At 38.9% G+C, this 27,216-nt stretch overlaps 1 protein-coding gene across 7 annotated transcripts in view; it reads left to right on the forward strand.

Moving 5' to 3' along the window:
* Window positions 1–26,532, forward strand: part of LOC105193192 (protein jim lovell) — a 166,684-nt gene extending 140,152 nt beyond the window's left edge. For 4 of the 7 annotated variants that reach the window (XM_039454578.1, XM_039454577.1, XM_039454579.1 and 1 more), the window contains 2 exons: window positions 12,722–13,129; window positions 14,290–26,532. In XM_039454578.1, the coding sequence (XP_039310512.1) occupies window positions 12,939–13,129; window positions 14,290–16,372 (2,274 nt within the window). In that variant the 5' untranslated portion in view covers window positions 12,722–12,938 and the 3' untranslated portion in view covers window positions 16,373–26,532. The other 3 variants (XM_011157553.3, XM_026133329.2, XM_026133328.2) reach the window with 3 other exon arrangements.
* Window positions 26,533–27,216: the final 684 nt, after the last annotated feature.

Raw genomic sequence — 27,216 nt, forward strand, 5'->3', positions numbered from 1 at the left:
TTGTTTTTTTCATCAATATTAATCGAGAACTGAAACTTCTGCGCGTTTGCAAAAGGACCATATTATTTTTGTTTATGAAAAAAAAATATAACACCAAATTTATAAAGTATACTTATAAGCTCTTGCTGATAAGTGTATCTAATCTTTTAAATAGATAATTAAGCAATTAATTGCGAGTTTCAAGTTATTTCATGCAATGTGTAATACAAATGATGTTAATGTGGATAATTTACAGCTAGTTTCATTTTAATATTACTGGCTTTGAGGCGGAACGTTTATTGGTGGAAAGAGGAGTTGACAGCTCATTCTTAGCAAGTTCTTTAAATCCTGGTGACTTTACGTTATCTATCAGGTGAATTCTAAACTATGTTATTCAAATTATGTTATTATGTGAATTAATTGTAAAATGTACAAATGTACCAATATGTAACATTGGACAGCTTTGTTTTATCATCAGACGGTGAAGTGACTTATATTAAAATAAAAAAACGTTGGTGATTTCTACGATCTTTATGGCGGTGAAAAGTTCACCACACTTTCTGAATTGGTACAATTCTACATGGAAAATGGTGGACAGTTACGCGAGAAGAATGGTGAAATTAACATCCTGTATGATATAAAAAAATTTTGCTTACCATGATACAGTCAAGATTATTTTTATTTAAAGAGGTTGGCTTTTAAATTAATAGTGAATATTGGATGCCGAAATACTGAATTTTACTTTATATATAGTAACTATTCAAATGAGAAAAATATCTAAAATCAAAGTATAAGACAACTTATGAAATAATTTTCAGAGTTTTTTTTATGAAATATCTTAAAGATGTTTCTTAAGGAACTGTTAAAGGTATCTTGAAGTTGTCATTGCGCTGATTTTAGATTGTCTGCTCATTGAATAGACAATATCATTGTAATAAGCAAATCCTTTATTCTCCAGTTTAATATTACGTCACAAAGCTATTCTTTCTGATGACAGTATTCCTCATATTGCAAATAGAAATATAAATGTTTCTGTTACTAATTCAGCGTATTATGTTAATGCGTTATATTTTCAAATTATAATAAGACCTTTATTTCAAATATTGAAATATACATAAATTACCAACATAATTTATATTTGAATATAATGCGTTATTAATTCTTTTTCTATATTATTGTAGAAAAGAATATAATAATATCTATAAAAGGCTATTGAGAATTAAGTGCGATTCTTGGTACATCAAGAACCACACTTGATTCTCAATAACCTTTTCTAGATATCATTATTTTTAATTTTTGAGACAGCTTTTTTTGAATTTTATTGAGAAAAGAATACATAATTGTTAATAGAACAACCGAGTTGCTAGATATTATTTGTACCTTTTGCAAATAATCAGTGTTCCTAAAAATCTATCCAGCAGAAGCATGATAGTTTTTGTTACTAATAATTGTTACTAATAATTGTTATAATAGCAGATTAATAGTTTAGAATAGCAAAAAAGCATCGGTCTCTATAAGAGATGTATTGCATTGGGCAATAAATCATATTCGTTTTCGGTATCGATACATTTGTTGTCACTATATTTACAAATCAAATTTGTTACAAATACTGGTGGCTTGTTAAATTAACAAAATCTTCTCTCAGTGTAATATTCGAGGTAATCTATGACCTAATTCAATATAGCAAAATTTAGATCTTAAATGTGTAACGCTAAACAAATTAATAGTTGATGAATGGAACCGAAATTCTTTTGTTGACGCGATAGTAAACAGGATTTATCTTTCAGGTTTCGATTTATTCCAAAGAGAGTGTGATACATTGAAAAGAATTAGTGATCTTTATGTTCATTTGAATCCAAACAAATGGCGAATGTTCCGGTCGAAAAAGGACAGCATTCTTTACTTTCCTTTGTGTTACCGTTAAAGTATTCTTTACTTTCCCTTGTATTACCATCAAAAATCGAAAATGAAATGGATCAAAGTTATGAATTAGTTGATTAAATCTCCTACGTGAAGGATAGGGACTGCTATTGAAGTAAAATTTTGTTTTGCCCGAATAAATAATGTTTTGGTACGGATACACTTTTTTTCTTTTATTTTTAACTTGTTTATTAAATTAACTTTTACGATGAAACTTCGAGTCATGAGCCTGCACTTTCTGATATTTTTGTTTCCACCCTGTGCGTTGAACCGTCAATTTTAACACATGCAAATACATCGGAGCGTAAAGAAACAAAGCATACATGCGCGTACGCGTATATATACTGCACCGAATAACCGAATGCAAACGTCCCTAAGATTCGTCTTAGCCCCTCGCTAAACAACATCCACTGTTAGACGAACTTAGTCCGAAAGTTTACCGTAGTCGTTTGCGGCGGTACGTTATCTGTCATGCGACCTTGAAGCAGCAGCTTAACGAGGGACTGATTATAGCCAGTCGCAACTTAAGGGCCTATACCGAAACGGTCTCCCGGTGCCAACTATAGCTTCTCAAGACACAGGGAGCGACACTCGAATGCAATCCGCACAGGATTGTGGTACAGATGTCTGTCATGCGTGTATTAAGCCTCCCTCAAAGATTTCACCATATGAAGTAAGAAAGAATCACCGGAGCGAGGCCTAAACCGTGAACGAGGGTGCATACTGACACGTATCGTGGATAATTCCATAACGGAAACCTGCCAGTGCATGGCTAATTGTTGTGTGTAACGTAAAAGCGAGTGGAAAACCATTTTCTTGCAACAAAGGAAGCGAATAGTACCGAAGAGATTGAGCGAAAGAGAGGAGAGAAAGAGAGAGCGAAGAGGGGGTGGAAGAAGAGAGATGAAGAAAGAAGGTAAAGGAAGAGCTGAAGAAAAAGGGAAATATAAAAGAATAGGAAAAGAGAAAGGAAGAGGGAGAAACACACGCATATTTTCGCACAGTGCACTCAACCGGTCGTTCTCGTGCTGGAAAAACTCATAGTAAAACATTGAACAAACCAGAGAGACAGCGTGAGAGAAAGAAAGAGAGAGAGAGAGAGAGAGAGAGAGCAGCGAGCGAAGGAGGGTCCGATGGGCTGGTACCCATCCGACTGGAGGTGGCACAAGGAGGTGGGACTCTTCGTCTCGTTCTCCACTTTCAGGGGCAGTCACAACTCGACCGCTTTGAGAGCCGGGTTGTCCGGCCACAGTTCGCACACTTTCCCGCCGCGTGTATCAACGTGCGCGCACACGCGTCGCGGCTGCCACCTGCGGAATAACGCGCGCGGAACTCGCGGTGCGTGCGTCCTCCATATCGCGCACGAGCTGTGAAAGGATACGCTTCTGCAAGTGAATTGTTGACGCACGTGCGAGAGGGTGCGCGACCGATAGAAGAATCATACGAGGATGTGATGTTGGAAAAATGCATCCTCGTGCAATTAGTCTCATAGAGGAAAGATTATCCCGCAGATCGAACATCGGCTGGCAATAATTTTGGCACATGAGCACGTGTGTGTGTTCCTTCGTGGTAGTTGTGTCACGTGCGTGCGTGTGTGTTCGCTCCTGATGATTTATCCTGATTGTAATTCTGTCGTCAAGAATCCTGCGAGAACATTACCAAGTAACAATCGCAAGATTAAAATTATGTGAGAGTGGATCCGTACATTTGCCAAAAGAGTCAACCTCCATTTTGTACACCTCATGATGTTAGTGGGGATTCTTCAAGACTCCGATTAGTGATTTTTTAAACTGATGCTTCGTGTTAAAACTATGAAAGACTATTACCATAATGTTAATTATGGAGCAAAAGAGGACCCGATAAGAAAAAGAGATAAAACGAAATAAGATGAAAAAATAAAATCAATAGAACAAACTTTAAAAAAGCAGAATTGAATCGAATAAAAAAATGTTATAGTTGTTTTAATGCTCATGAAGAAGAACTGTAAAAATGTTTGTCGCAATCTTTCTTTTAATTTTGCAAGTGAAACGGAATAGAGAAGGGACTGTTTTGTTTAATATTTATAAAAATTTATAGTTACGCTAAATGGTATACGTTGAAATACTTTGTGGAATTTACTCCAAAACCAGTATCAACACAAACCTGGTTCAACAGTATTAAATGCTCGATTTTATGTATCGCCGATCTTCCTCATCATACTTCTCACTGTCTCATGGCAGCCTCGCGATCGATCGATCCAACTTCGATCAGTTTGATGATGTTTGAAGTGTTAGACACAAAATTGGAGTAGACACAAACTCATAATAATCTATACAGAAGAGAGCCTCTGGTGAAAGAAAAAATAGCCGGTACCATTAGCGACACCGATCCAGAAGTGGGATTCTTAGAACTCTCAGGTATTCTTTTGCACAATGATTTTAGATCCGCTATTCAATAAAGAGTATTGTGACTCAAATCTTCTTACTTATGAACGTTTTTCAGAATGTTTTTAAGTAACTGTCAAATTGTTTAACATCGGCAAAATCAAGGAAAGATAATATTTGGCGATTATTTCTTACACGTTGGACGATAATTGATTTATTTTTATTCTATTACAACGCAATCCGAAGAATCTAATATTCTAAATGTTAGAATTGAATTGATATTTTTGTCGAGTATCCTGTGATCCATTTGGAACTAAAAATACTTTGAAGTGTACATTTCTTTGCCCTAATTGATCAGTCGAACGTTTCGAAATATTCGTAGTGCTAATTATAAATGGAGCGTAGTTATAGTCACAATTTTACGAATTTGCAGTCTTAATTGGAACGAAGGAAAACCACAATAGAACGATTGAATCTTGAAAAGTTAAATCGAGAAAAAGAAAGGCGTGTCAGAATGTCTAGTCTCGGAATTTTCCATTTTCTTAGGAATTATTATTTATCTGAACAAGTATGAGAAAAATCAAGAAAATTTATTGAGTATAATAGAGTAAAGCAAAGCAAGATAATACTTTTTTTTATTTTTCTCATACTTTTCCATGAGTAGAAATTGTTAAAAAATCGGTAAATCCAAGACATCTTGTGTATATGTCATTTTTTTACGATATAGTGGGGTGTAATTTAGGCAACATTTATTCTCGATAATATACTATGTGCAAAAGCTACTATTTTATTTTCTATAAATATCTAAGAAGCATATACGTATTAATGTTATTTTTAAATTTATCTGAATTAACAATTAGAGCTCCAATCATAGAGCTACAATCGAGTACTTGAGATTATTAATTTCTTGTTAAAAATATTTTAACATACAAAAAAGATTTAGAATTAATTTTATTTAAACATTTAAACTGTGAAAAAAAGATACTTTATGATAGTAATATATATGTTTATAAATCATTCAGGTAATTATATATTGATATAAATTACTGTATTTGTATCAATTTCAATAGCTACAAGTCGTGAAAAAAATCATTCTTTTTTTTGAAAAGACGAAATTTTTGTTTGCGAATGTAAGAACAGATGTACGTATGACTTTGAACAAAATTACGAATAAATTTATTTATATGCTATTTATAAATAAATCTATTTAATTATTAAACTATTTACCAGTGCATCTATTTAATTATAAATTACATACACATACACACACACACGTACAAGGTGTTATTCAAAAGTTCGAGGAACTTTCTCGTAAAAAGAATTCTCTTTACTTCTAGTTTACTCCCCGTTTCCTTCGAAATCTTCCATGCCCAAGCACGAACACAGCGATCCCAGCCGTTTTTTTTACGATCGTATGCGTCCCTAGAAGTTTTCAAGTATGAGTGTTTAATCTCCTTTAGAAAATTCTCAGCTATTCTGTCACTATTTAGGACAGGGCTCGGCACGCTTCGCACTTTCCGGCTGATTTTCAGCTTGCACCCGTCTATTCGTCAGTCGGCACTTGGACTGCGGGTAGAACGGCGACTTAAGGAAAATATCTTAAGGGTTAATCTAGATGTAGTAAGTCTTAAGCCGTAAGACATTGACCAATCATCAGTCCATTAATCCTACATTTGAATAAAATTGGTCAATTTTTTTACGCGCGGCGTAGAACATTATTGCCCTATTGTAGACTGACCTTTAGACAGAGGTAAGCTGAAAATTGACCGAAAAGTACAACGCGTGCCGAGCCGTGATTTACGAGATCCAGCAATTTTACCTGAACAAGATGGAGAGGTTAATTCTTGCCCATCCTGTTCGCTCGCCCCCTCCCCCCCGAAGCTTCTTTCTGTTCCCAAAGATGGAATTCCGATTGAAAGGCCGTCATTTTGACATTACTGAGAAGATCCAGACGGAATAGTAGCTTCACACTTGAAGACTTTTAGTCCATGCAGCACACATCTCCGAAGGACGTTCCAAGAACGTCCCTCAGAAAAAGTGTGCTATGTAGATGGAGATGTATGAAATCATGGGAAAAAAATACTGTGATCGCTGTATCCGTGCCTAAGGGGAGACTACTTCGAAGGAGACGACATAAATTAGAACTTAAAATAAGCAAATTTTTAATAGGCAAATTTTCTAACTTTTTGAGTAGCACTTCACATATCAAAAGTGAATACGAAGGTATCAAAAATCATGAATAGTTATTACTGTAGTTATCATATTTCTTTGTATTTGAATGAATTAGTGCACGTATCTTCAAACTTCTAAACCTCATGTAACTTTCTTGCAACAGCGCGAGAATTAGGTGTTTTTAATACCGAAAAAAATCTCCGTGCAAATCGTGGATGTGATCCACGAACATTGATTGTGTTAAAGAGCATGTTTAAGAAAAAAAGGATTGATTTGAATGACAGAAACTTTTCGAGATGCCTGCGATTTCGATGGATATTAGGAGTCTAGATCGCAAAGGAAACTAGCAAGATCGGTTAAAGTCCTCCGGCTAAAGAATGTACGTTTCGCATCGGACGGTGGCTTTTCTCGAAGTAGAAAGCAAGGAAAGGGTAGTTCGTGGTTCGCGAGCCAACGAGCGTTGGTTGGAGCGGCATGGGACAAACGTTGAGGGTGGAGAGAAAGAGGGAGAGAGCGAAAGAGTGAGAGAGAGCGAGCAAGTTTGGTCGTACGCGTGAGGATAGGACAGTAGGAGGGGATAACGGTGGAGCAACCGAGATGGAAGAGTGGGGAAAGGAAGGAGAGTGATTCGCACATGAGTGAGAGAGCGAAAGAGGGAGAAGTAAAGCGAGAGGGTAGACAGGTTAACTGGCGAGTGAGCGAGCGAGCGAGCGAGTGAGCACTCCGTGAAGAAAGAGAGAGGCGCGCTAACTTGAACGAAGAAGCGGCGAGGAGGGTGATGGGGTATGTATGGAGGCTTAAGAGAGGGGCGGGAAATCTTAGGAGGGGCGCCAACGTCACGGCGCATTCACTCACCGGCCGTCGCCGACGCCGCTCTGTGTGTGGCACACGCAACCCGCACGACACGGTCAGTTCTCTCTCGACCACCCCCTCGCGCGCTGTGGCGCGCACACACGCGCTTCCTCCTGCGTTTTCCCGCGTGATCTCTCTCGACCGCGCGAGAGACGCGTCAACCCCCGCCTCATCCTGTCATCATCCGCAGTCCTCTTCCCGTCGTGCCCTCCGCGCGCGCCGCGGAGTGAATTTTCGCCCCCGTGCTGTCCCGGAGCGACTTTGTGAAACTCGAAAGCCCAGTGTTTACCCGCGCGGTGTTTACTCGGTGGTACACGCGGCGGGAGTTAACGTGGGATCTCTCGCTTGCCGAAAGTGTTTGCAATTTGCGTTTATCTACCTATTGTTTTGGTGCTGTGTTCCAAAAACGTGTTGCGCACGTGTGTGCGCCGAAATACTTTTGGGGAAAGCTCGCCACGTGAGTCATCACCAACCTACGCCGACCCCGACGCCGACGCCGGTCGGTGGTTGTTACCCCTCGTACTCTTTTGTGATATCTTCGCTACACGGTGGGTGACAGTGAGGAATCAGCTGATCGTTTAAAGGCGCAGTGCTTCCTATGGCCTTTTCGTATCTTCTTTCTTTGCCTCGCTCTAAACGTGATCTTTAACGATTCCTTTAGCGTTGCGACAGCGTGTATTTGCCTATTAATTGTGTGCGTGGGACGAATGTGATTTTAGTGAATTGGAATTTCGAATGTTATCATCTTTTGGTGTAGAAGTTATCTCTCTCTTTATCTAGAAACTGTCTCTTTGTTATACATACTCGATTCAATTACATTACCGCGTGATGTGTTTCTTATGCAATTCCTTCTTGATATTCTCTTTACTTAACGTTCTAAACGGAGTATGTGCCAAAGCAAGTGAGAAAAATTCCTGTTTACCTCGCTTTTCTTATTCATTATTCTTTTTCTTTCATTTTTTAATTCTCTCTAACATGCGTCATAGGGATGCAGTGACGTACGGACGTACATTGGGAACGCACAGTTTGTTCCCGCGCAAAATTGCCGCGTCGTCAGAGTCCTCGTTATCAATCGTCTCATGCGCACGGTCCTTCGGACCATCGTCCTGTCTCGGGAATTCAGCAAGAATGTACGGGGCTTCGAAGATGACCTTCGAAGGTATTGTGCGCGATGTGCCAGCAAGACTGATCCTTCGTATAGCATTCCTGCTCCAAATTGCTCATGACGCGAGTGTTCAGGTCTGAAACGTAGGTGCATTGTTCTTCTGTATGTTTGTCCTGAATTTGAAATTGCGCGATAAATGAAATTCGGCGAACTTATAAGCTTGATGATTTCAACAAAGCTTTCGAATGTGGAGGATGCCTCTGAAGAACGAGGCTTTCCGCAGGTTCTGTGCTCCCTCGCTGGCTTGGTGGATTCTAATTTGAAGTAGAATGGATTACATTAACGAAGAAGCTTTGTGTCCTGCACGCCGAGAAATCGAACTCATAAGATCCAATCGTGGAGATCTGTAAGAGTTCCGAGTGGAGATCCGGATCAGTCATGCGAGACCGGTGCTTTAACCCTCAACTAGCAGCATCCATTGTTTGGATTTGTGTGATGATCGCATCCGAGCTTCATTGCATACCCGGTATTTATGATTGCGAACCATGAGTCAATTTTAAATGGACGTTTACGATGCTATCGATAAATTGTTAAGTAGTCTATATAAATTTCTGAGCGCGTAGAAGCTTTGACTAGCTTACGGTACGAGATTAAAAGAAAAGAAGAAAGATTATGCAATCGTGTTTGTGTGATTTCCTTCTGTATCCGATAAACGCTCTCGTGAATAAAGTTGTGCTTCTTATACTACATTTACACAAGATGCATTTTGTCGCTTCTCGAGAAACGCACGACAGAAATAGAAATAATTAACATTACGTTCTTCCGCTTTATACTTTTGTCAAATTTAATGACACTACAATCGTCGATACGTTGAGAAATATTTTTCGGCAATTATACGACACAGACACATTTTGACCATGTGGAGAATGAATAGAAATGTATCCTTTACATTTAAAAGGAAAGAATTCCGAGAGCAAAGTTTCAAAATACAGACGAGAAGAGTATGGAAAAGTGCTAATTTATATGAATATCATAAATTCTTAACTTTCAATAATAATAGTTTCCCCAATGTAAGCTCGTTATCGTCTTCGTTTGTTTTGCTAAATCTATAGTTGGATAATGATTCGCTCGGGAACAATATGAGGAGTAATACGAAGTACAGCAACTGATTTTCTCACATATGTATCTCTTGGATACCGAAGTTTCGAGGCTGGAAATCCGATCTTCTCAACGGGCTACCGGATCATCGTACGTTTCTGTCATGCAAATTTTGAGTTTTCCCATTATGTGCCATCGGCTATCGTGATCCCTCGTTATTCGCGAGAATCGCGGGCGTCTGCGTTTAATCCCGGCTCTTTTCCGTATAAATCGTTCGACGAGAAGTTTCGGATGTTATGCATCGCTATGACTAATAGTTTGCCCGCGTGCAACGTACGTACAACGCGTCTCGAGATGCGAGCGCGGAAATGAAAAAGGAAAATAAAGCTCGCGGGCAAACAGAGAAGGGATGCGGGAGAGAGTAACTGGTCGACGTAAATCCGCGCTTTTTCCGAACACGTGCGAGTTTGACAACAAACTTGCGGGGAGTTTTCGACGGCGCACAGTGGCGTATCCCGGACCGGCGGTTCCCCGAGACCACGCTCCATGAGAATAGTGAATCTCGAAGAACGAAAAGTGTATTTCTCTTCTCTCGGCCGCGCGCGAGGCACTTTTCGTTAAAGCGATACAAAGGGTTTTTGAGCTCCGCTTTCGCCGATTTTACGCTCTCCGTCGTGAGCTTAAGACGGTAACGGTAGATTAAGTCGAAAAAGTCAGCTCATTTCATTTCTTTTCATCCCGCTGCGACATTAGGGCTCACCGTTTTGCACTCTATTGTTGTTTGTCAATTGTTGTTTGTGCCTGCCTCAGTCTGCTCTACAAGAGGGTTTACGATCGCAAAGGTGCCATCAGCTCGGCGATCAATTATCCGATGGCTGATAGAGAACGCTTTTATTAATTGCTCATTTAGTGCCAATAGTGACAGCGATTCCGACGATAGATGATTGACAACGCAGGGTGTAAGTGAAACTTCTCCACTCTCGATACCTCGATTCTATTTTCCGAGATTTTCTAAAGTCGCGCAGTGCTGTCGGGATATTCGTTTCACGTAGAAGCTCTTTCGAACGCAAATTGAGCGGGAGGATTCTCCTATTTCACATGCGGTGTGCTTGCGTCCTCCCTCTTTCCTGCGCGATTTTATTATTTTTATCGTTATTGTATTATCGCTAGTGTAATTGCGACCAAAATGATTTATCGAGCGAGTGTATCTGTAGGTGGGTCTTTAATCGGATGCAATTTATAATCGAAGCTGTCGCATATGTGCGAATGACGTGACGTTGAAGAGGTGTACGCTCGTTCCAGATCACGTCGTGCTCCTACGCATATGTGTGCCGCCTTTTGCATTAATCACGTTTTAATTATAAAATAAACGCATGAACGCTACGTCATTCGTTTCAATTCGCGTCGCGTACAGACAACTAGAGAAACGTATAGAAACTCAAGGGTCATCCATTCCGTTAGAATTGCGTGCAAAACATGCTTACTTGTATGTTAAATAGTGTATTTTATTGACGTAGAGGAGCGTAAATAGAAATGAGGGAGAAAGAGGAAGAAGGGACGTGGGAGAAGGGAGGGAACGAGGAAGGAAGATAGAGGGAAAGGAGTCAGTGCACGAACTAATTAAAAATGGATTTGTAATTTTGTTAAGTACAGTTCACATTATAGGCACCTCATCGACCCAATTTAAAGTCATATATTTATACAAAAGCGTTACGAATAAAGGGAATAAAACAAAAGTCTCGCTCGTATCTGTGTAACGTGCCGCCTCGACAAGTTTACGAATCGCTACAGTTTAACGGATGATTGATAGAGACGGGTTACTCTCGCGGATAGCGTCTTCCAGCAATTCCCCAAAAATTAGAGACGGTTACATTGTCAGTCAACGATTAAACACGACGCACGGACACACCTAATTAATTCTTCAAGAAAATCCATGGAATTTATTTGTTGTCGTCCTCGTTCGTTTAAAAGTCGCGGATAGGTGGTGATGCCATTACTATAACTTTTGGATTCATGTATCAATTTCGTAAGGTGTATTCTCGCGTGTTTTCACGTGTCGGCTCAAAAAACTTCTGTCGCAACGCAATTAATATTGGACGGCGCTACAGAAAGCGTGTAAATTGACCGTGACTCGTCCCTCTTTTACGATTATCCCTTTTAATCAGGCACGAAATTATTCATAACACACTTGATCATCGATGAAGCTAGCACCGACGCTGCTAAATACTTGGCGGGGAATCGCTCGAAGTGCGATTCCGTAATTATCGCGTATTCGGCCGGATAAATAATTAACGCGAGTGCCATCACGGAAACAGCACGTATCTGATGATCGTCTATCTCAGCGATGATAATGCCAGCTCTCAATCTTTGTAAAATCTTCGCCGCTAGCTTTTCTTGTTTAAAAGACGCCTGTCAAGTTCTGTATGAGAGTCGGATTAAAATTATTTTCTGTATATTATGAAATAAATTGTTTTATAATATTTCATTTTATGTTGCATATTATACGATTTTTTTAAGAAAAGGGGAAAGGGAATAAAATTCATATTAATGGAAAATAAAATTGCCTTTCAGAGATACAATCTATAATCGTAATACTCATAATTATTTTGGTTTTTACAACTATAGGTGTTTATGTACTTGGTATCCATCATGTATTTTTTTCCCTGGGCGAAAATGCGAAAAGGGAAATCTTGACCATGAAAGTTTATGGAGAAATTTTTCACTCTTCATGTTTGCGTCTTAGGGAAAAAATTACACGACTGTTGATTGGTCACATGGATGGTGTCCCTAAAAACCCCTAACATTAAATAGGGATTAATGCTAACCTGTTAGGGTATTCATAGAAATAGTGAAATTTAAAGATAGGTAATACAAGTGAAAAGCGTAATACGAGATTAAAATTGTCACTCGGCAATCAACATCCATGCGGAACGCGTCTTTTTAACATTTACATGTATCTCGAGAACGTTAGCATAAAAACTTTCTAATTGCCCGGCATAATATCGGCACGAGTGCATACTATTCGCGTGCTCCTTTCGGATCCTCCGAAACTTCGACAAACGACGAGAAAAGTCGAAGAGCGCGTCACTTGGAAACTACTTCTCATGACCTTCGAGACGACGCATTGCTATATCCTTCGTTCCTCCTTTCCTTTCTCCTTCCCCTTTATATTGTCTATCCCTTATGAGACGACCTTAGTTTTAATCGATCATTATGCGTTTTGAAATTTTAGAAAAACGGCAAGGTGCAGAGTAGCGACGAGGCTGCAGAGGGGAGAGGGAACAAAGAGGAAGCTATCGTTTTCATACGTACGTCACGTCACGTGCGTGCGTGCATGGAACAAGTAGACCCACGCAGGACCACAAAGACGCGGCACGAGAGAGAACGCGGCGGGACAAGGTGGCGGCTCTGCTAAGTCACCATCTTCCGGCGGTAGCGGCGGAAGAAAAATGTCGAGCGTCGGGAATAGTCCTGATAGAATGGCTCTGCAATCACACTATTCCTTACGATGGCACAACCATCTTGCTCACATACAACGGGCGTTCGAGGAGCTGCTGCACGCGGAGACGCTCGTCGACGTGACCCTGATCTGCGCCGACAGCAGCGTCAAGGCACACAAAGTTGTCCTCAGCGCCTGCAGGTAAGTAGAATTTTGCTGATTTTTTTTCAATTGGGACGAGGAACAAGCAGTGCGGGAAGAAAAAAATTTTTTTTAATATTATTAAAAACATATCTTTTAATATAATACATTATAAAAGTATCGTAAAATTATAATTTAATTTGAATCACTAATTAATAAGCTTTGTTATAATCTATTAGTTAATTTTTAGCCAATAGCATGCCAGTCGTAAATCCGGCAAAATTCGTAAATCGAGGTAATCATAAGTAGAGGAATATATTTGTGTATAAATCATGTAATTTCTTACTGATTTTTATTCACTGAAAAAAATAAATACTTAGTCGATAGTGTTAAAAATAAAAGAAGAAACAATCAAAATTAAGACTTTTGAGAAGTCAATGGTACACTATACTCGTGCTATTGTAAGTAAAATTCCTCCTCTCGATATCGACTAAAAAAATGCTTGCAAAATATAAGAAATATTATTTCAACGGCAAAGGTTTAAAGCTTTCTAAACTCTCCGCCTTCGCTCTGCCTTGTATCTCGTGACAGTAACTTCCTACACTACTTGCTCCTGTAGCGGTTCCTCGCCTCGATTGAAAACGATCAGTTTTATTGATCGGCGGAAGTGTATAGTGTATCTTAAAGAAGCGACGCGTACTGAAACTGAGAGTGGTTCTTGCGCTCGGCGGGTCTCTTATCCGAAGAAAAGTTTCTTCGTCGCTTCTTACCTTCGTGGTTTTACCGGGCAACTAAGTACTGCCTCGCACCGTCTACACGTTACCGCAACGCTCTTCGCGCTTCGCGCGGGACGTGTGACGTAAAGTTGACAACGAGCGAAAGTCTTGTACCATCTGATTGATTCGCCGTCGCTCGATCGGGGAAGGAACGCTAATCCTTGCGGTGGCTTTTTGTCCGCGGTTTCTGGCCGTCGTTCTGTCTTACTGAGCGAAGATACGCAACGTTTCACACCGGAGAACGCATATAACGTTGCAAATAGCGCGGTGCAAAATTTTCCTGAGCGATTGTGCCGTAGTTAACGTAAATCAATCAATATATTACAAATCAAAAACAAAATAACATAATTTCTTTTTTGGAATGATCTCCAATCTAATGTAGAAAGGCGAGGGGGGGGGAGGGGGTAACCTAATCCCCTAATCGTATGGAGTCCTATGTTGCAGTCCTTTCTTCGAGAGGATATTCGCAGAAAATCCGTGCAAACACCCCGTGATCGTGTTGAAAGACTTCTCGCATCATGAGTTGTCTACTTTGGTACACTTCATATATCGCGGCGAGGTGCAGATCGCCCAAGAGGAGTTACCGGGACTGATGAAGGCCGCGGAGTGTCTGCAGGTGCGTGGGCTGTCATCATCGGAGCCGAGGCCGGTGTCGACGGAACCCAGGCCGTCGTCGTTGGCTTCAACGCCGACGCGCGATCTCATTCTGGCCGAATTACCAACGCCAGAAGTCGCGCGACACGACACACTCGAAGAGGATGAAAGCGCATTGGAGAGCACGAGGGAGATGAAACCCATTCTGTTTCAACCAACGAGGGACCATCCGGCCAAGCCGCTCATTGGCCACATGAACTTTGGTATTCGCGAGAGTTGCGGCTCGCCGTCGATGCCACGTCGGAAACAGGCGCGTCCGCGCCGACGATCTGGCGAATTGCTGCCGCAAGATCTGAGCAGACGCTCGACTCCACCGGTCAGCTCGAGTCCGTTGACGAGTGTCCTTAATCTCAGCGGTAGCCAGCACCAGGCACAGCAACAGCAGTTATTGTTGCAGCAATCTCAATATCATCAACAACAATCGATTAACAACGCGCAGAATCAACAACAGCAGCAGCAGCAACAACAACAAGAGGACATGGCGGAGAATCTCTCGATGAAGAAATCGCCGAGCGGACTAGATCAGCATCACGTGAAGACGGAGGGCAGCGAAGCAACGAGCAGTCCTCGCGGCTCGCCGCTCACGGGAACGAGTCTACTGCATCATCCGGACGGTCCTGTTCCGGACATCCCGGCGGCCGTAGCGGCGGCCGTAGCAGCTACTGTAGCGTTGTCAATGCCGACAACAATGCCGACGTTGTCGCTGTCGCAACCGCCGCATCCTCCCGAGTACCTGACAAGTCAGCTAACGAGCCTCGGCCAGCTGACGAGCCAATGGCTGCCCGGGCATCCGCAGAGTCAACTGCCGCCGCCGCCGCCGCCGGCCCAAAGTCATCATCCACGCGAAGACAGTCCGCACAGTTCCAGTAGATCTCATTCGTATCAGCAACAGCAGCAACAGGAATCGGCGCTGCCACGACGTAGCGCCATGGCGATGTTTACGCCAACATTAGACGGCGTGACAGCTTTAGGCGGTGGACTTTTCTCGCATCATGCCACCACGTATGACAGAGGCATCCTCGCGGATTCGCTTCTCACGGATAATTTTAAGCCAGAGGCGCTGCAAAATCTTTTTGGTACTCCCAGTCTCAGTCATGCGCCTAAAAAGGCGAAGAAGCATCGTAACGATGGTGACGCGCCACGTAGATGGACCGAACACAATACTCGAGCACTCGCGGTTAATAGGCCCAAAGGGCAACACAGCGCTCCGCGAGGTGGACCACCACGGTCATGGACAAATAATGAACTCACACTGGCCCTGCAACATGTTTGGGAAAAAAAGCTCACCACATCGCAGGCTAGTCGTATGTTCGGGATACCATACAACAGCTTGCTGATGTACGTGCGTGGTAAATATGGGAAAAGTCTAAAGCTTGAGCAATTACGTAGGAACTGTACCGGCGCCAGTACCCCCGAAATTATGAACAACAATAACATCAAGCCCGTCCAGCAGTCCGCGCAGATGAGCCACGGGCTCACCGGTCTGCCGCTGCAGCATCCGGGGGACAACGGCGGCTATCCTCATCGCGGTCTACTCGGCAGCAATATACCGCAGCCGCAAAGCTACTATCCCGCCGATTATGCCGCGTCTTTCCCCCTGGCAGTGAATATGGTGCATATGTTACCCCCGAGCGAGCAGAAGGCCTTCGAATCGTCCACGAACTCGGGCGGCGACGGGAGCGGGGGTGGGTGCGTAGGAAGTGGGGGAGGGGATGGGAGCGGCAGCAGTGGCGGTGGTGGCGACCTGACGAACTCGCAGACCAGCGAGACACCATCCCCCATTGTTGACCATCACCATCATCAGGAGTCGTCGATGCAGCCGCAGCCAACGCAGTCGACGCCCGCGTTGCTACAGCAGAACGGTTCCGATTAGGATTGAGTGGAATCGTTTAGCGGTACGTTCTTATATGTTGATGTTAAGCGATGATTCATTTGTTACCTTTGCCCATCGACGACGACTGGGCAAATGGTCGATTAGTCCTTTGGCTGCGAATATCATACATATACGGATCATTTATTTACTCTAAAAAATTATGATGTAATTTTGACACCAATAGTGTGGATTCAACGACTTATATAATTCTTATCATGTTAGTGTTTATATCAATGATGATTTATGTAAACGCCATTTTTTAGAGTGTTGTCGCGAACGTATGATTGAAAATTCAATAATTTAGCTAATTATCTCCAAAACAACTGAAGTGATTCTTAGACGCTCAATATTATTGCACAATATATAAATATTGTACAATATTTTTAATAGATATTGTCTAAGATTCACTTTATAATTAACGTTTTTAGAATGTCGATTGATATCGTTAAGTTTATTGCCTCACTCGTGTCACAGACTCGCGTATAAATCGGAATGCTTATGAAATTTTCAATATATTCTTCAATTAACAAGGAATATATTAATAATCACAATTATAGAATCGATTTGATTATCTTTGAAATGCAATATTAAATACAAAAATCTTGGAGACACGTATATTTTTATACGTGTCTATTTTGAGATTTAAGGAGTGAAACAATTTCCTTAAAGCTATATTGGATTTTAAACAATTATCGACGAAACAGCAAGATATATATCAAAATGTTTTAGACAAAGTTTTTGAAACTCTTGTATTTAAATCTTTCAAGGATCAAATCAGTTTCGGACAATTATGATATGTTTCTTGTGATTAAAACCATTTTATCGCGAATTTTATGCAGCAATTCGTCTAGCTTGAACTGAGGGATCTATCTGTAAAATCTGGGATACTTTGAGAAAACAGTTTCACATGCCGCAGCCAGAGGGTTAATCGCGCGATAGTTAATTAAGTGACTCCCTCTGTGGAGCTCCTCATCGCACGGGAGTTTATAGATTTACACGCGCGCGATTCAACACGAGACACTATCCTTCACAAGACTGACTTTTACCAACCGACTCGCAGCTCTCCGCAGGGTACACTCTCGATGAACATTCGAGCTTTGCTCAATCCACGCTTAAGCGCCATTAACTGCTCTCCGCTCGTTTCTGTGCTTGCCACTTGGGTTTCGTTGCTGTGTCTTTCCTCCGTCGGTGGTTGGGCCGCGTGTAGCGAGATTTTTCCCGCTTTATGAACAATAGACTTAAGATCTTCTTCATTAAATATGATTCGTACAGTTTGATTCTTGGTTAATACAATTTGACTCTTAGTGTGTCTTTGATAGATTTGTTTTCCAAAAATATCCCTTTAAATGCAAAAAAATTATAAAAGAGAGTAAAACTAGGCATTTATTTATTAAAATTGAATCTCTTAATCATACATTCCACCTTTGACGTTCAGGCTCGTTCAGTCGAATTTGCCGACGATACCGAATATCGTCATCTTATTTTAGCATCGTTCTCAGTCACCGATTCTTTCTTGGGAGGCGTCACAAATTGAAGATTGTCGAATCTCTTCGCGAAAACGAAATGGCATCGAAACGAACACGACGCGATCGCGAGGAAACTCTTGGCGCCACTGCTACGAAATAGTTCCTGCTGCAAAAACGATGATATACCAAATAGTATGTTCGCTAACGGCTGAACAACGTACGATGTCTGTTACGATGTCTGGACTTAAAAGATCATCAGGGAAAACTCGCACGGCCCGTTGTCAGTATAATGGTCGCCTCAAACGAAAAATGATCATATTTACGATAAGTAAAAAATCTGAGGTGAGATGGAACGAAACTTTTTTTTTTAGTGGCGAGATGTGGTGATTAATTAATCGATGGCACAATGGCACGAGAAGCTCGTTTCAAACCGTTTTTGACTTAAGAGAAAAGAAGAAAAGAAATATATGTAATAATCAGAGATTATAAAAACAAGGTTCTATATAGATTATATAAATGTAGACTAGATATCATAATTGAATATTTTAATAAAATTGAAATCAATTATAATGTCCATCGATATTTTTGATTTCCAAGTGGAAGTTAAAGTCCTCTTGGATAATGCTAATTTTTCTATATTTGTTCTTATTATTACAATATATATTAATTATAAATTAATTTACAAGTTCAATTATTGTGCAATACATAAATTATTTATTGTTATATTTAAATTGACAAAGAAGAAAAAGATAAATTGCGTAATGAAGAAGCATTTCTTTATTCGGCATTTATGGCAAATGAAATCTGCTGGGAGAGAATTGACATATCATTTTAAATTAAATTATAATTACGTATAATGATATATAATACGTGTATTTTATATTTTTTTAGATTTAATTGTATGTGATTATGCAAATGTGATTCAAAATTTCTGAATTGAGTTAATTCAGTTTGAGGCTTTTATCTTTAATACATAGATAGGTTTTTAATTAACTTTTAATTTAGTTTAAAAATAATTTCTAATTCAATCGCAATGCATTTTGACAGTCATTGATACGGCTTTTAAATGGAGCTTCTCGAATGCAATTGAATAAGGTGAATATCATTTTTACGATGTTATAACGAGAATATCATTGTCACGAAATCGAGCGTCCCTTTCGCGCGAGTCGTCCGCTCTTTTTTTATTTTTAATAAAAAAACAATCTTGTTGAATTGCGGGACGGATGATACAATAACAGACGACAACTTGCCAAGATTTCCCGTTTGCCAATCCTCCGAGAATCTTACCCGTTGTCAGCGTGCTCCGATACGCATAATTTTTAGGGACTAATTCGTTTACTCGGTAGCAATACGTTATGCCTGTAAATACTATTTTTAATTGTTAACCGTTTTATTCTGCTCGCTTCTTTCTGTTCGAATCTTTCGCGATACGTTTTGAAGAATTCGCGAACACGAGCAGAACGAATAATTATGCGATCTGTCGAGACGCGAACAACTATCTCTGGTTTGACTCGTTAAGAACGAATAATTCGACGAGGAACGAGACAAGCACGCGCAATCGCCGATCCTGGCGAGTACCGAAACGCGAAATGCTTTCGGGAGAAATTAAGAATCGACACCGGTATAATTTCGGAGAGTTCAATTCTCGATTACGCGAAAGAGACATGAAAAAAGGTGTTCATGCAGCACTGAAATTCACCGAAATCATACTGATCTGAATATTCGGAAGTAAGAAAAGAAAGAGAAAGAATACAGAACAAACGTTGAACATACTTTTAATCGTAGACCACAATTTCACAACAATATTTCGACAACCAGACGGAAGCGCAGGGTAACTAACACATCAGGGATAGCCACAGACAAATCTACGATAGATAAAGAAAATGCTACATATTAAATTGTAAAGGTAATGATAAATGATTACTTAGGTAATTATTAAAGTTATAATAACGATATGATATTATTTCGTTAAAGAGATTAAGAAAAAGAAAGAGAGAAAGGGAGAGAGAGAGAGTTGAGGAAAAAAGAGACAAAAAGTGAATGAATGACAGAAGTAAGAATCATATGATAGAATTCGTTATGTCACACTCTTTACTACTCCTAGAGAGAAACAGGATAAGATATATTATGAGAAAATAATAATAATAAAATAACGAATAATAATAATAGCGATTTAAGTAGAGCATAAACGACAGACGGAGCGTATAGGTGCGACACGGGGTTTGAAGTGAATATTAGAGAGACCACAGGTTTTCGGACCCCAAAACAACCTGTACAATACAAAAAACTGATATTATTATTGACTATTAATACTATATATTATATATATTATATATATACAGGGTGTTTCAAAAGAGTTTATAACTGCTTCAACGGGCTGTATCATCGGGTTTCGCTTAACACGAGCATATATAATAGTTAAACTAGCAAGATGCTCATAAATTATCACATTGTATCATTTTTTTGCATTTAAATAAATTAGTATACAAAAGACTTTAATTTACACTAATTAAACTTGCATTTAATTGAATTTGCTATTAGACATATCTGTTTTTGAGTTGCTTTATTATTTATTTGCGAATATTTTTTGAGAAATAATGAAATTTATACAAAAGAAAAAACTTTAAAGTTTTGCTATTTTTTAATATCCAGAATGAAATTATTTTGATTAAAAAAATAAAATAACTATTTTTGTAAGTAATTTATTTTCATTTCCGTAATTAATTTATTTTTGTTTCAATTGAGCATCATGAAATTACATTCGGGCGTTTACGATGGTACAACCACGTTGAAAATGGTTTTAACAATTTTTTATCCACTCTGTTGATGAGCGCGCGCGAGAGAAAGAGAGAGAGAGAGAGAGAGAGAGAGAGAGAGAGAGAGGATAAGTAACAGAGAAGTAGGATTTTATCTTAACTTTATGCGACAAATCGCGCAGAGTTAAAATACAGTTAAATAATGACTGTTCGTATGCATATAGGAGTGCGTGCGAGAGCGTACATAAATATTATCTATAGGTCTATTTGTGATAGGCACCACATGTGCAGAATTCAGTATTATTTTGCAGATGATTGGGAAAAGAAACGGTCGGCACGTTTTCTTTTTCAATTAACGTTTTTGTTGTTTATAGGCACCCCTTTAGTATATTAAACATTAAGAAAACTTTCTCCGATTGCGATGTTTATCGTCTCTCGCCTCTCTCGCGAGAGGCGACGCGCAAAGCTTTAAAGGAGGGAGAAAATGAGAATATCCTATGAGAGAAAGAGTGAGAGAAAGGGAAAGAGTGGGAGAGAGAGAAAGAGAATGCGTGTAAGAGAAACAGAAGACAGCAGGGGGACATATAGGCACAGAGGCACGGAGAAAAAGGAGCATTATCATTGTCGCATAGGGTGTGGATAGAGAGACGCGATATCGATTGGTTACTTTATTAGCAAAAGGATAATATATGTTAAATACAAGTAACGCGTTTATTAATTGATTTTAATAAGGGGGACCGGAAAGTAATATCCTTTTTTATAAATAATGTGAAGAATATGTAGTCTTGTTAATACAATTTATTATTTAATTATATAATCATCATTTTCTATGATCATCCACTTATTTATTTTTTTATTTTTTTCTCGAAGAAGCTAACTAGTTTTGATTCTGTAACATTACAATGCTCGATCGCATATAATCAAACAGCTGCAATAAAAAAAATTAGAAAATTAGGAGAGGAAGTAACAGAAATGCTCTCCCATCTATACTTTTACCGGATTATCATCTTTTCTGATCATTGGAACACTTATAAAGAAAAAGCCTTATAAAAACAAGTGAAATTTGAGTCTAAACTCTCCGCACGAGAACATCCATAATGCGTTACGTTATGTAAAGATCTGTGTGTGAAACATCTTAAATCTGTAACAGTAAACTTTCTACATTTTTTAAAATCAAAGTCGGTCACCTTTCTCGAGAAAAAAATTAAAAAATTAATAAATGAATGGATGACTATCATAGAAAATAATGGCAACATTATTCAATAAATAACAAATTATATTAACAAAATGACGTACTATTTAAATTATTTATAAAATGACATTCCTGTCGTATTGTTTTACTTATGTTGAGATGTGTATTGAAAGATCGATATATCTTAACGAGTGAATGAATAGCTAATACTTAAAGAGGTTTTTAATCTATTTTATTTAGCTTTAATTCACTCGTATAGTTATACGCTCGAAAATATCGGCGTCATCTGCGGTAACAGTGTTATTCTTATTTATTAATTATGCAAAATTGGCAATGGTAGATAATTTATTATTAAAATATATAAATTATTATTGAAATATGAAGTTATGAAGAATCCAGGCACGAAAGAAAAATAAAAGAAGGATCTGAATACCGGGATTATATTTCGATTGGACGTTATAAATAATGCTGTGCCATTATTTTCATTCATAAGGTGTTAGAAAAATGACTTGTAGTGGATTGCAAGTAATGTTCATACTCACAACGTAAAAAAAGAGTTACTTCTAATGAGATCAATTTTCTAAACTACATTGATTTACATCTTTACTTGATTTACGTCCATTTCACTAAATGTAGATTAACTTCAATCTAGATTTAACTTACTCTTTATCTTTTTCCAATTCTTAGAACTAGAGAAGATAAAAAGAAAGTTAAACCGGGATCACAAAGTTAATCTAAATTGGAGGTGGACATTAGTGAATACTACGTGCTTTTTAAATCCTGAATCCATCTTGTAACGTATGCTAATTCATCCAATACTTTTGTGTCGCGTCGCAGGATATTTATAAATTTAACTCTTTTATAAAAATTCTGGTCTTTTTATGCATAAAAAAAACTGTCGCATGAAAAGACGGCATTTTATAAAAAAAAGGAGATTAGAATATTTATAAAAAAGGGTTACCAGATAGGCACCGATACCGACTGACGACTGAAGAATGTTTTATTTTTCTGGAACTTCGCTCTCAGCGAAGCCACCATTTTAGTTCCTACAGTTACGACGATAACTAATACAACTTTCCAGTAACTATGAAAAGAAACGGGAGTAGTATTATCTTATTTACTGCATAAAATAAAGAGAGACGGAGTGAAAGAAACGGAGAGAATGAGAGAAATTGTAAGAGAGACAGAGAAAAAGTGGAAAACAAGAGGATATGCCTCCGCAAAAGATTATTTTTAATTTCGTGTAATCTACAATTGTACATAAGATCAGAGATAAACGCGCTGTCGATTATTTATGCGTAATATATAGGTATACATACTTATATATATACATATTATACATATACGTATATTTATCGATAATTGTGCGTCGCGAGCATTGTTCTTCGAATACAATCTTTGATCGAATGAGCATTGAGAGGCGGGAAACAAAACACAGACGACGAAGTAGGCGAGCACATTGTAAGAACGCGCGATTTCTGCGTCGCGATTACATAAAAGTGCAATACTTGATATTCTTACGTAATAACATTGTTGCTGCTAAGTGGGCCAACAACAATCCAAGTATCACACGCGAGCCTTGTCTAAAATTTGATTGGATCATGTAGGATTTTCCCGCTGAACACAAATCGAATGGAAAGTGCATTGTGTTGTGCACGCGGTCGCTGAAAGATGGCGTTGAAACGCGCTCTCGGGGAATCCCTTGGACTTCTCCTCCGGAAGGGATTTACCAACTGGCGGCACGTTTGAACACGAGAGTTACCGATAGTCCATACGAAACTTGTTTCCCATCGTCGCTTTTCACGGCTCCGTTACTCTTCGTAGGAAAGATTATTCCCAGATGATTAGCTCTTCTTGCTGTAGCGCATTTATCATTTTCCATTCGATGAGTCACGCGCGTCATCAATATCATCGACGCAGAAATCGCCGTTTCGAAATCTCATCAAGAACTTCATACTGTATAAAGAAACAGAAAAACCGGAAAAACGAGAACAGATGAAATAGTTACTTGCATCGGTTGTGCTGTCACGTAGTTCCTAAATCGCCCTAGCCTCGCCCCGAGCGCATGAAAATAACATACGGATGAATGGATGAATGAACGAACGTGTAAGATTTGTTATTTCGGAGTACGGTATAAACGATACACCGCTCTATTTCGCATAAATATTTATTAGGATTACGATTATCAAAGACTTTCCTGTCGTATTGCTTCAAAACCTAGACTCGAATGTGTAACAAATCTCATCAGTTTTCAGTCTCTTATTGATAGCCTGAAAAAATGCCGCATATATAATTACATTTAAAGATATATAATTATGTATAAAATATGTATGTTTTCTTTCTCTTATGTAATTTTTGTCTATATGTATAGAAAAAATAAGAAAAATATTAAAAAATAATAAATTTTGTACTTTTTACGAAAAGTAAAATTGCGATCACGTTATACAATATTCTATATGTAATTATATATGCAGTTTTATATATAAGGTCATTTCATGAATTTTACTTTTTATAAAAAAAACAATGCGCAAATTCTTTTTATTATTTTTTCTATATATATGAACAAAGACAAAAAATAACACAAAAGAAAGAAAATATATATAGGTATATATTATATGTATTTATATGTGATTATACATGAGTCATTTTTTTCCCGGGCGGACCTTCATACATATTATTTAAAAGTTTAAAGATCCTTTCTTTGAAGATCTTTAGAAAACAAATACTTAAAAGTTGCAAATATCTATAACACTTTATAATGAGGAATAGAGAAATCTGATTGCGTGATTTTAATAAATGATTTTAATAAAATTAACAAATATTTTATTTATTCATTCATATAAAAAAAATTTGTGTTGTGTACGATCGTATCGCAATTAACATCGTAATTTGAGTAATTAGGCACGCACCCTTTGGCACAAACGCGTTTACGAATGTCGTATTTGGCACATTTGTCAGAATGAAAAAGAAAGAACAAAGACTGATATTCTTACCTCGCTTTTAGGGGCGATTTAAGTAAAAGCGTCTGTCATACGCGAATTAACGTGGCGGGAGGACGCTTTTAGCTAGAGCCGTCTCCCCAAAAGCGTGGTATAACCGACGTAAAGAGCGACGCGCTTGTACAACTATATATACCGTTTCTCGTAAGAAGCGGAATATGTAGATACCGGTGGATCGTATTTTACCGTACGACGAAAGAGAAGTGAGTGGGACGAAGAGATCGAGGTTGTGCGAAAGGAAGAGAGAGAAAGAACGGTGTGTGATATGGGTGCATTGAGAGCCGTGAAAAAGTGGATAGAGCGTGTGATAACTATAGTTGGGTGTGTGCGATACACGATGCGAATGAGAGATTATAAAAAAAAAGAAAAAAACGAGAGATAGAGAAAGCGGGATCTCGATTACAGAAGCAGCACATCGCAGATTATAATATAACGATATATTTATACTAATTACAATTGTACCATAACGATTATAATACTACTTATTATATTATACAGAGCCGCCGCCACCCAGTATATTTTTTACAGGTTTACATTGTATTACAGTTTATAAAGTTTGATATACAATAAAAAAAGGAACGATTACCTAAGCGCAGCGCGCGCCCGCGGTGGCAGCCGGCGCGTCCCACCTATTTATAGGGTGGGAACAGCCGTACGATTAAGACGCCGCGGCGCGCACTGCGTCACGCTATAACTACAATACTTCCGAGTGTTGGAAGATCGACGCCACACGAGAGAAAGAGGGATAATGAATCGCGATACGTTGTCGCGATCGAGATGACCGGTTACTCATTCGGCCGGAGGGTGTTCCGACAGTAAGGGTGTCGGAATGGAGCTTTTACCTTCGGAAGAATGTGCATCTCAATTAAAGCCTGCATAAGACCACGCATTGGAGATTGAGGAATTGGGGATTGCAAATTGGAGATTAGAATTCAACCAGTTTCGACCGAACGAAACGGATTAAAATTAAACTTATTTGATTGGACGAATTCTAATCTCCAATTCGCAATCCTCAATCTCGAATGCATAGTCTAGGGCTTAACGGCTATTAATTTTCGAAAGCACGAATCGCAAGACAGTGGGGGAAGAAAACCGAGTGGAAAAGAATCTGTTCTTATTAGCTGGCCTTTTGCGAATAAATAACATTTCCTTTTTTTTTTATGGAGAGAAACTTGAAAAGAAAAAGAAATAATACGTGTAACGTTCGAAGGAATACGGATACAGATTGACGCGTTACCCGCGATTGGCTTCGAGCTTCCAACACCCGTGCCGATAATGAATAAATGAACGCTACATAACTTGTGATACGTTTACCGCTGGTTACTACAGAGACTTCCTAGCCGATCCTACGACAGGCTCGGCACCACTAGTTCACTCACGCACACAACTCAACGTTTATACGGATTTATTATTACAGATTTATTGATTAATATCGAATTATTGCGTATAACGGTAATTAAATTAGGTGAGATATACTTAAACGGGGAGACTACAATGTGAAAACAGAAAACAGTTACAAGTGCGAAACAATTATATGGTGTGAATGCGCACACGAGGCTAGGACGAGGCTAGCTACCTAAACCCCACGTTCATTCTTCGGATTACATGTAACATGCGGATTATACACACACACACACACATACGCGCGCAAACACATACATACACACGTACATGCATTCATACGCAGACATACAGATCCAATCGTATTCACTCTAAACCCTAATAAAATCTGTACATACCATTGCAACGTTCGTCGTACTTTCTTCCATCCCTGCACAGTTAGAAACATTTTGTATTTCTGTTAAACCGTCCCTCCCTCGATCCTTGTTAAAATTTTTGTGTTAAATTTTTAAAGAACCCGAGGATTAATTTAATATCATGTGATTGTGTTATTTTGTGTTAAATCGATGTGTGTTAGATCTTAGCGTTTAACACAATTTATGGGGGTAAGTGTAAACAAATAATATAAAAGTATTGTAGTTTTAAAACGTATCTGCTAAGACAAATAAATAAAATGTACGTGTTTATTATTATAAATTATTGTAAATATTAATTTTATTAAAAAAATATGCTTTTATAATTTATGTCCAGATTATGTCGAAGTATTACATTTTTGTATTTTTGATATAATATTAGTGTGATTTAGTAACATATTCATCTTTTTTTTTTATATAAGATATTTTCCGTAACAACTATGCATTGTTACGAAAAATATCTTGATTAATTGAATTAAAAAATGTTAATCTTATCTGGTCCACAGTGTTTCGTAACGCACTCTAGATGTTCCTGCCTGGATCACAACCGACATCAGAGACGAGGTGCTAAGTATATTTGTTACAATTTCATGTTATACGATTTAATGCTCTTCCGATATCGGTCAAATCGCAACGGGATCGGATCATCCATAAAGCGTATGCGAAGTGTGCGACGG

Source organism: Solenopsis invicta, chromosome 10 (assembly GCF_016802725.1).
Source record: "Solenopsis invicta isolate M01_SB chromosome 10, UNIL_Sinv_3.0, whole genome shotgun sequence".
Taxonomy (NCBI): domain Eukaryota; kingdom Metazoa; phylum Arthropoda; class Insecta; order Hymenoptera; family Formicidae; genus Solenopsis; species Solenopsis invicta.